The sequence below is a fragment of the Camarhynchus parvulus genome, chromosome Z (genome assembly GCF_901933205.1).
Source record: "Camarhynchus parvulus chromosome Z, STF_HiC, whole genome shotgun sequence".
Taxonomy (NCBI): domain Eukaryota; kingdom Metazoa; phylum Chordata; class Aves; order Passeriformes; family Thraupidae; genus Camarhynchus; species Camarhynchus parvulus.
The window spans coordinates 60351890-60365974 of NC_044601.1; the positions used below are offsets into that span (position 1 = coordinate 60351890).

A 14085-nucleotide genomic window follows, 5' to 3' on the forward strand; every position below is an offset into this window, starting at 1 on the left:
CTGGTGATGGGGCTGACCTCAGCTGATGGACACACTGACTAAAATCAGGGCAGGTACTGAACAAACAGGAGCCCTCCTGAGCTGCTCCTTGGCTGCTCCTTAGTGCTGGCCTGAAACCCGGGACAGGATCTGGAGGGTTGCCTCAGGAAGAGAGGCAGAAAGCAGCAGTGGGGTGAGGCCGTGCTGATGCATCCCTCAGCCAATATCTGTGCTGTGCCTGCTCTGACACCACGTCTGACAGTCTGATTGCTTGTACGGGCTGCTCAGCTTGGAAAGGCGTTGTCCCAAGGGTAATGTTTCATACACATTCTTGTAATTCATTGGACCCCCCTTTGCTCTCATGGCAACTAGCCACCTACATGTATTTAATCCAAAAATAAGTGTTGTAGATTATAAATAGCTCCTGCACACACTAGGAACGTATTTCAAGGAAATATTTTGACAGGACGCCTGAAAGAAGAGTCAGTTAGGAAAAGCAGCTTGGTTCAGTGAAGTGCCAAGGTATGCATTGCTAATTTCCCCTGTTGTTCAGTGGAAATGAGTTACTATCATTATTGTCCCTTTGCTTGCTCTTTTTTTTTTCAAGCCATTATTTTTAAGGCAGAAAAATAGATTTTCTAACTTTGGTAAGTAATGTCTGCCACAGGTATAATACAGAAACATAATTTTCTGGAGGATTGACATCCCCCTCACCTCTTTAAGAAATCAAACTAAACTAAATATCACTCCGCAGATACTTTTTTTTTCTCTGTATGTATGCATTTTTTTGTTTTTTCGGTTTTGTTGTTTGTTTTGGTTTTTGGATTTTTGGGGGTTTTTTGGGGTTGTTTTTTTTTTGGTTGTTTTTTTTTGACTGAAATACAGACCTGAAAAAAGCTATTGCTTGATATATGTTAAAAAAAGAGAAATACAATTTTGAAATACAGTATTCTGGCTGCAAAAGAACATGTGGAATTACAAGAAAAGTGTAACTTAATTCTCCAGTGTTTTGGTCCTTTCAGACCGCTGCTGAGAGATGCTGAACATTGTAAAGCACTTTCATAGATCTGATTGATTTATTTTTTCTTTCACAAGAACTTGGATCGCTGTTATCACAGTGCCCCAAGGCCTTAGAGACCTCACTGTGTATTTCCTTGAGGACGCCTGGAACATGCACATCATGAATCACTGGGCACTGCCAGACATTTTGTGTGACCTTCTTGCAAGATGCAGGAGATCAAGCCCTGCGTGCTTTCAGTATTAAAGGACCTCCAAAAGGGTAAATGTGGAAAGAATGTATCTCAGATTCATTAGTGTAAAGCACGCACAATTTTTCCTTGTGGCAAATCAGCCGCCCAGTGACAGGCAAGGATTAGGACTCTTTTAGCCTGAAGTCAAACCAGATGTAAATTGCTTGTTTTGGAGAGAAAGGTTCTTCTCAAGGCAAAGTTCTGTATTTATCCTAACAATTAACACCTCAATAAACGGACAACTGAATGTGGATTTTCCCCTTTTCTGGCAGGAAAATTATCTTTCCCGACATGCTCATTTTGCTTCCTGCCTGTTCTTGACAGACTCTGAAATCTCCCACATCCATCACTGAAAACAGAAATTCAGCACTTTACAAGCTCAAAAGAATAGATTTTTACAATTCTTTTTCATCATAGATTTTCTTCCCTGCAAGTGTCCCGCACCATTGCCTTAAACTTCTTAGTTTCTGGCCATCCACTGCAGGGATCAGGCCAGAAGCAGTACCATTAATCATGAAATAAACACTGAAAGATTTAGATAATTTCGTGTACATTTCACACAGCCATCCATAGAATTAAGAAGCATTCTCTGTTAATCATGGAGGGTGCCTGGAGATTCATTTTCCTGCAATGAATGTGCCAGAACCTATTTCTGAGTAATTTATTGTTGATTTGTCAGAGTGGTCAGTCCTCATAGAAAACAGTCTTTTATCTCTGACACAACCAGCACAGCTTTAATGTGAAGGGACTCTTTAACCGAGACAGTTTAAAAACACTTGCCTTTTGACCCCTTTCTTTGAGATGTGATTGAATGTGTGGAGTGTTTTTGCAAGGAGTGCAGAATAAATAAGCAGTGAGTGAGCTGTCACAAGCTGTGGAGTGAAGGTCGTATTCTTCTTCTTCTTCTTTTTTTTTTTTTTGCTTGTATTTTGCCAGATTAACTTCAATGAGACGGGTGACTGGTCTGAATCGAGCCCATTTCTGTGATGAGTTACATGTGTTGCTCTTTAGGGCAGACTGAAACTCCCCAGTTCAAGCTGCCTTATTTAGAAGGAAATCAGATGGAACAAAATGTATCAGAACTAATAAGGCAACAAAAACCATCATGCAGGAGATGAAAAGCATGAAACACACAACCATTCCCATGTCAGGGAAAACTGCAATGTTAGTGCAAAACTGTTGTTTCCACTTCATGTCAGGTTGATTTTCAGTTTAAATAACGTCTGTGAGTGTGGGGGGTTATATTGGTGTAAAGTTAATTTGCCGACTTATGAATTACATGGAAGTGAAAACATTCCTTCCTTGCTAGATTTAAAGGTAAGGGTCGAGGAGTTGTGCTTGCACGAGTGTGTGACCCAGCTTTTCCAAGGAGGGCAGGTGCAGTCAGCACCCCAGGAGAGGCAGATTTCAATCTGTGGCCTACCAATCATCTCAAGCCTCCCTGCACCTGGCTTTGCCCATAGCTACAAGAACTATGATTCCATAGCCATATGAACAAGGAATTTTTGCTCCCCAAGAGCACTCAAAAACTTTGGGATTTTTATCCAGTTAATGCATCTACCACTGGAGAGTGCCCAGGGTTCCACAGGAGCCTGAGCCAAAGAAAACACATCTGGGAGGAGATGCCGCAGCAGGGACACGTGCACAGAGTCTCCAGGCTGCATTTGCTTTGGCACAGGCTCCAAGGATTGCCATGAGCAGAGCAGCATGAGGGCTGCTTTGCTTCCCCCTGTGTCACAGGACTTCTTCAGCTCCCCTGCATAGCTCCAAGCATGGGAGCACGCTGAAGGAATTCTGCAGTGAGCTATGGAGGGGCAGCTTTCTCACAGGTGTAGCTACAGCTACCTGAGCTGCCTGGAGCTGTGTCAGGCCATAGCTGCAAAACAGCTGCACAGCCCATGAGATAATGTTTCCTGCTCTGCAGGTGGGATGGCAAATCTGTGGGAGGCTCCATCTACATGGATCAGATACCTGAGCTGTCTGCAACTTGCTGTGGATGGAGTCATAATGGAAAATTTTGGTTTAGCAGCTAGGATGGACAATGTGCAACACTCCTTGAAGAAATCTGCCCTGGGGCAAGTAGGAAACTATTGCTACATATCCTAATATTCTATAGTGTGGAGCATAACTTCTATAAATATCCAGTATTTTTTCACTTTTAAAGGTGTCTATTTTATTAACTTGATACTGCCATCAGAACAAACAAATACTTGAGACTTTACATAAGCTACAGGTGTGGCTTGATGCCTTAGTCACTGGAACATTTTTCATAACATTTGCAAACCATTGCAAGAAACTATTTTCTTCTATAAGCAGTATTCTATACTACAAAATAAAGGCTTGTCAGTTAATGATGTATAATTAAAAACAAACAAAATACACCACCCTTTATTTGTAAATTTTCGGTTACCATGAATTTTTCACTAAGGGTTTCTCTTGCTCAAGCCTCTGTGTCTAGTCTCTGCAGTATTTGGCACAGAGTTTGTAAAATAAACCCCAACACCTTGCTGGGGATCCACCATAATCCTAAAAGGGTTGATGGTGTCAGAGTCTGGCCATTTACAGGCTTTTTCCGTGGCATGCACACACTGCACTCTTGAGCATTGCACTTCCTTTGCCAACAGCTTGCGTGCTAGAACAGGGCTCCCAAAACTTCTTTTAGTCAAAGGACACCTTTGGCTTGTGGAAAAGAAGGAATACTTCCTAGGACTATCTTACTCCGTGCTGCCACCACAATGTACCACTGCAAATAAAAGAACAGCTGCTCAAATTTTAGTTCAGTTTGTATCATCAGATCTAGTTTCCCACCTACTCAGTTTCTTCTACGTACATGTGGGAAATGCCTGTTGTTAAAAAGTGATTTCTGGGTCAGTGACCTTCCTCCTCAACACCCGGGGCTTCTAGAACATGACACTGGCATGGGATGCTCATCAAAGAAGCAATTTAGGTGGATAACCTTGTAAACTTCAGAAGCACAGTGCCTTCATTTTGACTCTTACAAAGACTGGGTGGAAGGGGCCTGTTTATCTTGCTGTCCATGCACTTAGAGCAGTGTGCCAGGCCTTGCAAAGGAGCCCAGACTGAAAAGGAGCACATATGGTCTGCAGAGTTCGATGGTGTTTGATAGCTGGGATGCCATGGAAGATGTCACATTCTTCAGCTCTAATCTCTTATAACAAAATGGAATTCAAACCTAACCCCTGAAAAAATAACTCAGGTCTGGTTAGTGTGATGCCATGTCCCATGTATCCACCAGGATTTGTTTTTGGTGGATTAGTGCCCTCATTTATGTGTTTTCTTCTTGGTCAGCAGTGTTATTGTTTTAGCTGATACTTTCAAAAGGTGTTTATTTTTGCTGCTAATCTAAGATGAGCCCTGTAATTATCTGTGAAATAGAAGCAATTCCTTTCTGTAGCTGTGATGCTCTCTGGAGGCAGTGCCTGATGCTTTCTGATTTCTGACATGCCTTTTTCCATGGCTATTTTCAAAACAGTTGCATCATATTTCAACTTCCTTGGTCCTTTATTGATGTGTTTTACCAAAAATACCTCAGATAAAAAGCAAAGACTTTTTGTCTCCTAGATGGATTAAGTGCCATTCTAGTGTTTGTGATGAGAAGTATCTTTCTCTGCCTCAATATTTTTATTTAATGCAAGTTTTGTTGGGTATTTTACATGTTGGGCTGTAGCACAGAGTAAGACAGCTCCTTGAACTTACTAAGCAAAATAAATAAAATATTTTAACTTCCTCAGTTTCATACCTTTTCAAGTGGTAAAAGAATGGCTGGAACAAAGAGGGAAGAAGAATAACAGCCTTTCTACAGCTTGTAGCCCTTCTTCACCTTGTCCTCTGCTCGTTACCTCCCAAATGTAACTTGGAGCTGCTGTGGCTATGTCACTGTTGCCTTTTTCTACATTTTCCCTGCTCTGACAGATGCTTTGCTGAGTGCTCTACTATCATCTTTCAGGACGCAATACCTGTTTACCCTGGGCAGACCTTATGGTTCCCTAACATTTCTTCAACCATTTTTCTTCCCTAGTTTTCCTCTTCTTCTTCCTCTCTTTTTGTTCACTTTCTCTCTCTTCCTTCCTGCCCCAGACCTGCTTCTAGGGGATCATTTCTGAGAGCTTTTGCATTCACCCCTAGCCTTTGCTCTGCCTGTTTATTCCTTGCTTCATGCAGCCTTTTACAGAGTGGGTAACTGCTGATCATGTAGAGGTTAGGAAGAAGTTTCACCTCTATCGAGAGAGAGAGAGAGATAATAATTCAGGAATTTTTTTTCCTCTCTCTGTTATCTGATTCTGGATTTTTCTCTGAGCTGGAAAACTGCTCTAGGTGCCTCCTGGAGTTCCAATGGTGTGGGAAATCTTTACTCTGCCCAAGCCTGGGTGAGTGGGTAGCAGCTGAGCTTGGACTGTGCAATATTCCTTGAAAGTGGAAATCTGGATCTGGATTTCCAGGTTTAGTTTGGACATTAATGTGGAAGGGACCCTAATCCATGAATGACCAACATGAAGCCTTTCAAAGGATCTACTCAAGATGTTCTTGCAAATCTCTGTTTTCTGTCTGTTTACACCTTCAGCCTTGCTCTGATGTCCCTGAACACGTCAGTGCTGACAGCTGGAGACCTGGCACTTCGTGCAAACACAATGCTGTAGTGGGATTAAGACTATTTACAATAACTGGTTACTTGCTTTGTGTTTGAAGAAGGTGGAAAATACACCAGTGAAAATGTCGTTTGCAAACAGATCAAGAATAATCACAGTGCATACTTCTGAAGACTGCAGTGAAACATCTAAAAAACCAGCCAACAAACCAAAAAATCTCTATGCTCCCCTACCCCCACCCTTTCTCCCCAAACATCATGGTCATAGCTTTTTTAAAGGTGGGGGTAGAAAGACTGTAAAAATAATCTTCTGTTCAGGATCACTATCAAAGTTTCAAATATTTTGAATGCATTTGTACTGAGCCTATACAACTGCCCTGGTGGAGATAAATGAGTAGTAGATAATTAATAACTGCTCAAGATCTTCATGCGTGCAAACAACCTCTGTATTTCTAAGGAGTCAGGGGTACTCTGGACACCCTTCTCCTCATGTTCAGAGGCTGTGCCTTTCCACTACAGAAAAAGCCTCTTTGGAGACAGTAATCAAGGTTTGCTTCTAGGCCATTCCAGTTACCAGCAACATCCAGAAAGGAACTTGAATTTGTATTATTAATTCAACAACATCATTATGAATGAACTGCAGGAAACAATGCATCTTCTTCCTATGTAAACAGTGTAAATAAAACTTCTGATAAGCACTTTACTGCATTGAATTCCTCATTCTTTCCTTTGAGAGCGTTCCAAAGTTTAGTGTGCAGCTTAATCAACTTCATACGTGCTTGAGTTGGGCAAGTCAAAACTAACATGACCCCGCACAAGAAAAAGCATCCCTCGCACGAGAAATCCCATTCTGCTTATTTACTATATATGAAAACAGCCCCAGCCATTCCTTCCCTGAGGCAACAGGAACTTTTCCATGTTTCCTTAACCACCGTCACCCTTCAACACTTTTCAGGACGAAAGCCTTGTTCTCAGGATGACCCTGGTTGCGTGGTCACTAAAGCTGAGATGGAGCTGATGAAGCAAAATGACCAAACCTCCTACTTTAATGTATTCAGCTGCAATATAGTTAATTCTTTTGAATATGAAGATTTGGGCCCTGCTTTGGCAAAGAGCTGAGCACAGGATTAGCTTCACCTGCAGGTTACCATCTTTAAATTAGCAAGGCTGTTAGCATGGGTTAAATAAATACGTATGTAAGTTAATAATAATAATTTTTAATTAAAAAGATAGCAGTGTGTTGATACAGCGCTATGTGGGTGGCAAGGAATAAAGACTAGGCAGGGAGACAAGTAGTTTAGGTAGTGAATCGATCTTCACTGAGTGGCAAAAGTTCTGGAAAAAAACATATTTTGGAAGCATATGTACGCCAGGCCTACACTCAGGCCTTTTAAAATCAAAGTCCTTCTTCGTTCATGACACTTGGGTCTGGGCTGGAAATCATCCAAAGGATTTTGGGTCTGTGCTCTGGGATTCAATCTCTTTAAAAAAAGAAGCATTTTGGGAGGGTCGGTGACCACTTCTGGAATGCGTTAAATTAAATCCTTTGTTATCTATAGACAGACATCACAGGGGTTACAGCAGTGCAAACCTCTCTTCATTTCAGGCCTTGTCACTGGATACTTTCTGCTTGGAGCGGGAGGGTAAGGAACACGGTATGGAGACAGGTGTCTCCCGAGCTCTGGGGTCTGGGCACCCAGGTCCTGCTTTTGTTGCTGTTATCTCCAAATCAGGAGAGGCTGCCTGGAAGAGGTGAGGGCTTAGTCCTGTGAGAAAGACCTACAGCTTTCTCTGGCTTCAAGACAGCAAGTCCTGTCTTTGCTTACTCATTATTTGTATAAAGGAAAACGAAGTAATTATGACAGAATAAACATCTGAAACATCCTCTTGAGAGCAAAAGCCAAAACAAGTGAGGAAAAAAAGTCTGCCGTGCAGCACTCCTTCGCTTAACTGAGCACAGGAGAACAGATAGTGTGCAGTGCTGCCTAGAGGAGAGAAATACCTTGGAGCTGGCAGTTCACAGCACAGTCAGCAGACCATGATGACAGCGGATGATGTGCAAGTCAGGAAAAACTTCTGAAAAATCTGGTAATTTCCCAGCTCATCCTATAGTTAGGTTGTTTTTTTTTTCCCGGATACTGTACAGCATACCAAAGGGATTAACAGTTTAATCATAGCTGATTCATATATGGGGATCTGCATTGTTTATTTTGTTATCAGGAGCTTCCTCTTAGAGACATGGGAAACTGAGGCACAGAATGGTGAAATTACTTGTTTAAATGGTGCCTGTGGCAGGGGGAAAAGTAGAAGTGCATTTCTCAATCTTACACCCTTTTATTACTCCTGTGCTGGTTTAACAGAGGAATTACAGCTCCTTGCATAACCCTGACTTTTCTGGCTGTAATGATATGTGAGTACAATCCATTGCTCACATTTCCCTGATTTTTCTGACTACAAAATGAGGTCTTTTATACTGCAGGTGAAAGTGCTGGAAAGGCTGATTCGCACCCCGTCATGTCCCTGGAGCTTCTGGTACCTGTAGGAAGTCACATGGTGATTAAAGACAATGCATCTGCCCAACACTTTGCAAAGGCACGGCGGTTCTGCAGGTTCTCTCCCCTGGTCCCAAGCAGTTTAACCGTGAAAACAAGATATGGTAAAGCGGGCCGGACCTGATGCGCTGCTTTGTCAGAGTCTGCTGTCATTAATCTCCGTCTTTATGAATGGTGGGGAAGCGGCAGCTGTACGCAAGGATAAACAGCCGTCGCAGCAGAGATGCTCTGAACTGCTCTGCTCCTTTGGGGAAGAGACTTGAGATAAAGCCGAATCTGGAAAGCATCAGTGGTGGTGCACCGAGAGCCGTTGATCACCCCCGCCGCTCCGGACCCTTCCACCGCTTTCCGTCCCCCACACCCTGGGTCGGGCACCCTTCTCCCCCCCTTCCCTGTGCTGCCCGCAGCCGGGGCTCGGGAGCGGAGCGTGGCTTTGCGGGGCTGTGTGTCGATGTCCCCTCACTCCCGCCGCACATCTGCAGCGACCCTGACACATCTGGCCGCCGCCCCGCCGCGGGGCAGCATCTGCCGGCACATCTGGGCGCGCGCGGCCCCTCCCCGCGGGCACATCTGTCGGCGGCGGGGGGCGGCCCCGCGGCGGGGCGGGAGGAGCGCGGGTCGGCGCAGCCCCGCCGCCGGCCGGGGCGGGCAGAGCCGGCGCGGCGCGGAGGGGAGCGACGGCCCGATGGGGCGGCCGGCCGGCAGCCTGGCCCCGCTCCGGCTGCTGCTGCTCCTGGCTCTGGGACACGCCTGGACCTACCGGGAGGAGCCGCAGGACGGCGACAGGTGGGTGTTGCGATAGTGAGGCTGCTTCTGTGCGTGTCCTCCCCTCTACCACCTCCTTTTTCTTTTTTCCTGCCTTTTGGGTTTGTTTTTTTTTTTTTTTAATACTCCGGCTCCCCGCCTTGCAGGGAAGTTTGCTCCGAGAACAAAATCGCCACCACCCGGTACCCCTGCCTGAAGCCCACGGGAGAGCTCACCACCTGCTTCAGGTGAGCGCCGCAGCCGCGGAGGACGCGGGGCAGAGGGGGCCCGGGGCTCACGCGTGTCCGCGGCTGGGGACTCGCTGCCCGCGGGGAAGGCAGGGGGGGACACACGCGTGTGGGTGTCAGAAGCAGGGACGGCGGCTGTGCCAGCTGTTTGTCTCGCCCCTGCTCTGTGCTAGCCCACCCCGGCATTCCAACCACCCCGTGGAGCACGGAGCAGGTAACTTGGTCACATCCCTCCCGCGTTCCGCATCTCCCCTGGCAAGTCCTGCAGTTGTCCCAGGGAAGGGTTTCGGTAACTCGCTGCAAACGTCACCTCTGAGACATCGCTGGAGAGAGAGGGCGCGTGTGGTTCTCATTGCTGTACTGAAACCACAGACAGTTTTTGATACGGTGAGAGGCTTCCTCTGACCTGGGTGTCCGGGACCACATTGGAGCTATAGCTGCACCAGTAGCAGGACAATCAGCAAGATCGTCTGGATTTGTGCTACACAAAATGTATCTGAAGTAAGGTAGATGAATCACTCTCAGAATTGGTAACTTCTTCAGCAACCCGCTCTGGGGGAGAAATGTGGCAGAGGCCTCTGAAATTAAGTAAGATGAATCGAATCTCGAGTTTTCATTTTTCAGCTATGTGTTTGAGAGACATAATCTGTTTTAATGATGACAGCTGTCCAGAGCTGTCAGTGATTGACAGTGGATGTGCTTTTTTGAAGAGCTGCACACAAACTATGAGCACACACATATCCCTTCACTGATGCCCTCAGGTTAGCCTCATCACCACAGATGAGATGTTTCATGTATGAAAGCTGCTCCTTATGAGAGGCTGCTTTGTGGAGGCAACTGTGCTCTGCCTGTGTGTGTATGTTTGCATGTGACAAGGAGCCACTTCTGTATACCAAAAATATGGTAACACACGTAGAAAGTGATACAGAGAGTGTCCACTCTTCAGAGAGTATCCATCTCTTCTGTTTGGAATTAGTTCCAAAGAGCTGTAGACAAACAGCAGTGTTGTCCCTCTCCCATACTCTCAGGCTTGTTCATGCCCACAGCCACCTGGGACAGTGTCCTGCCACTGCTCGGCTCTTAGGAGCATTAGCTTCCTCCCAGTCCCTGGGAAGGTCTCTGCAGGGAATGGAGACCACCCTTCCCTGCATCCCTTATCTTCTCTCTCTCCTCTCTCTGTGAAGGTGAGGCAGAGCCCTCTTACAAGCAGCTCGGTAGCACCCAGTGGCAACACATTTTGGAGAGGGACAGTGTGAAGGTTTTGCAGGTTCTTAGTGGAACCTGCAGCATTTCTCTGGTTTGGGGGCAGAGCACTGGGGTGGACAAGACAGTTCTGAGTGGGGAGTTACTGAATGAAGAAGCCAGAGTGGGAGCTGCATAAGGCAGCACATGGATGACCATCCTGCTCCTTTGTGCGTGTCCCAAAATCCGTCTGAGGAAAGTGATTCTGCTTTGTGTGTGACAGAGGAGGACTACACAGGCTCCACTGGCAGCTATGGGGCACTGTGCAAAGAAAGCAGGACTCTGTCCAGCTGCCAATTCCCACTTCTTTAATCCTTCCTGAGGTATTTCTGACCTTTGGGATCTGGTTGTGACAAGCCTCCCTCCCCAGCTCTCCCTCTGCACAATCCCAAGTGATATTCACTGTCCCAAATCAGCACAGTTTGTGTGGATGAGAATTTGGAAATTGCTGCATTGACCCCTTGGTTATTTTAGTTCAAACATTTTCTGTACCTATGACTTCCAAGTCTCCGTTGCTTTAAAAAAGAAAAAAAATTCCATTTCTGTGTAATCATGTATTTTTAAGGTTTAACCTTTAGGCTTGGGTGAGGGCTCCATTCCTCACCCTGCAAGGTGTCTTTCATGAGAGATGCACAAGAGCAGGGCAGCAACTCTGAGAGGGAGCAGCTCTGCTCAGCAGAGCAGCTCTGCACCGAGCACAGAGCTGAGCTGGCAGTGCTGCCCCTCGGAGCTGTGGCGCGCTCTGGCAAGGACCTGCAGCATCACCCACCCGAGGTGGTGAACCCCAGGGGCACAGCAGCACCCCCGTTGCTCCTGGTAGCAAGGTGTGCTCTCAGCAGGCACGTGAGATTACCCTCGGCAGAACATGTTTTAATGTTAAATTCATTAATACTTTGAGGTTGAGGCTGTTAACAAGACAACAGGAAACTTGCAAGTGTTGACTAATCCTGTGATGCCTCAAGGCAGATTTTGTTTCATAGGACACTCAGGAGCTTAAGGATTCAGTTTTCATCTCTGCAATGACAACCAACTCAAAGAAATTCAGCTTGCTAGAAACTCAGCTGTGGCTTTTAGGAGCTTTCACTCCAGGTTTCAGATTAACTTGATTTTGCTGTTCTATAGTTTATTCTTACAACACTTCATTTTTTATCTTCCTACATACCTTTATCACAGTATTTCATAATGATAATAGTTATGTAATTTATATACATTGTTAGAGGTAGATAAAGGGATAGTTAATGTCAGCTTCTATTTACTATTAGCAGACACACCTAACTTCTTTTCTAGGTCAAAGTACCATTTGTGTAGAAATTATACAAACTGACACAAAATTTATCTTGATATATCAGGCATAAGGCAACATGCACCACTACTGATAATTTGTTGTGAAATTAGTTAAATAAAATAAGGAACACATATGAAGCTAGACATCAAAATTCCTGACGGAAATGCTTGATAGAAAGTAATATCATTCTTTTTATTCCTCCTGCTGGAATTTGTCATGAAAATCAGCATGTTTTTAGAGCACTTCAATAAAAATAGCATCTTTTCATCACAAAAAGTTATTTCTTGATTTTATTTTTTTTAACCAGATTTACTTATGATTAAAGATGATCCAAGTGGAGGACCAAGCCAGAAGTGGGGCCAAGCACTGAGAATATACTGGCATTTTTCCCTGTGGTCATAGCAACCACGTACACAATCAGACATATTTTTTTTCTTTTGAATGTGTGCAGTCTGGCCCTTGGTTTAGTTTGATTCGTGATTTTTTTTAATATGTCCTCTGTATTTGTTTTCATAAGAGTACAAAAGAACAGATGCAAAAAGCAGAGGGAGCTTATACAAAATCTTTTCTGTGGAAGTCTCATTTAAACTTTTGTATGTAACTGGACACAGTATCCAGTACTGATGTCCCCATCAGGTAGGTATGGAGAGGAATTTCTGCTGATTTATTGATAGTAGTATGGTCCAATAAGACTTTGAATTCCTACTGTATGCCAAATTCATCAAATTTTAGGAAATTTGGGCAGCATGAGAATATGAAGCCCCAGTCTCTTGTTACTGTCTTCTCCAGTTGTTTGGATGTGATGTTGACATGTTTCACTCTCATACAGACTTCTAAATTCTTAGCTGGCATAAAAAATCACATAAATGTTGCATTTTTCTCTAGTGCCTATGACAGTCTGTGCAGTCTTCAGTCTGTGCAACCTTGCAGCAGTCCTTTTCATTACAGTCCTTCCTTCATTTCCATTTTAAACAGTGCTCCTCTATGTTTTTGCTCTGGTCCAGAAGGAAAAACACATCTGGAACAGGTATCCCTTGCTTCATCCTGATGGTGGACCTGTGTTCCCATAAGGGACTGGTAGTGGTTATGTCACTTCTGAGTTCAGGAGGATCAATATCAAATCTGATACAATTTATTAATTGGAGTTTCTCTCTTTTTAAAAACCAACAAGCTTGATTGCCACAGTAACTGTTATATATTAGGAGAGCTAAATATTTTACTCAGTTAGAATTCAGAGAGTGTAGTGAATTATTCAGAATTATTCAATATATGTACTTAGAAACATTTGATAGTGGGAAGCTGTTAGAAGCTGTAGGAAGAGTCGAGCATGAAACGTGGGAAAACAAGAATATTTTTATTGCCTGACTATGCCCATCTCTTTGCCTACTAGACACTTAAATATTGTTGTAAGTTGACATGAAAGAAATAATCTTGCTGCTCCTCAGAAAATTTTTATAAAATGTTAAATTAAGAAAACCAGCAGCCATAAATCAGGGAGGTGAAAATTTGAACCTGGATCTGCACAGCTGGGAAGAGCACTTTACCCATTGCCTTCATGGGCGAAGGGAAGATTTGGGTTTTTTTTTTCCTTTATTCAGATGAAACTGTTAGACTGAATTGGTTGACAAAACTGATTATTTTTAAAACAAATACACTATTGACATGGTAAGAGAATTTATCCATCTTTCTCTGGCATCACTGTAAGTAGTCTCTTGCATTTTTTGCTGAAAATGAAGCATGCAAGGACAGGTTATACCCTAATTTTGCGTATATAGTGATGGAGACTTTTGCTGGTCCTTCTGCAGGACCAGCAAGGAGTAAACAGTTTAGAATTAGGGTACACAACAATTCTAGCTAATGATGGTGAAATCTTTGTGAAGATGAGCCAACTCTTTATATATATCTCCAAACAAGCTCCATGCTGCGGAACTTAAATCTTGGCTAAGAACTTAATCTGCAACTTTTTTTTTTTTAGTATTTTGCAAGCAAGATCTTTTAAATAGGACTAACACATTTCAGTGCAGGTTGTCAGCTTCTTCATCTGATAGTTAGCAGCTACAAGTATGTTGCATGAGTCCTTCCAGCACTTCAGGTTTCAAATTATGCTGTAAAAAATTGTTCTACACTTCCTAACAAAAAGACAATCCGAATGTATTGTGAAAGAGAATGCATATATATT

At 43.9% G+C, this 14085-nt stretch overlaps 1 protein-coding gene across 1 annotated transcript in view; it reads left to right on the forward strand.

Moving 5' to 3' along the window:
• Nucleotides 1-9043: 9043 nt before the first annotated feature.
• The window catches only part of CCBE1 (collagen and calcium binding EGF domains 1), a 91711-nt gene continuing 86669 nt past the window's right edge, over nucleotides 9044-14085 (forward strand). The window contains exons 1-2 of the mRNA XM_030968931.1: nucleotides 9044-9173; nucleotides 9299-9379. Of these exons, the coding sequence (XP_030824791.1) occupies nucleotides 9073-9173; nucleotides 9299-9379 (182 nt within the window). The 5' untranslated portion in view covers nucleotides 9044-9072. The remainder of the gene's footprint in view (nucleotides 9174-9298; nucleotides 9380-14085) is intronic.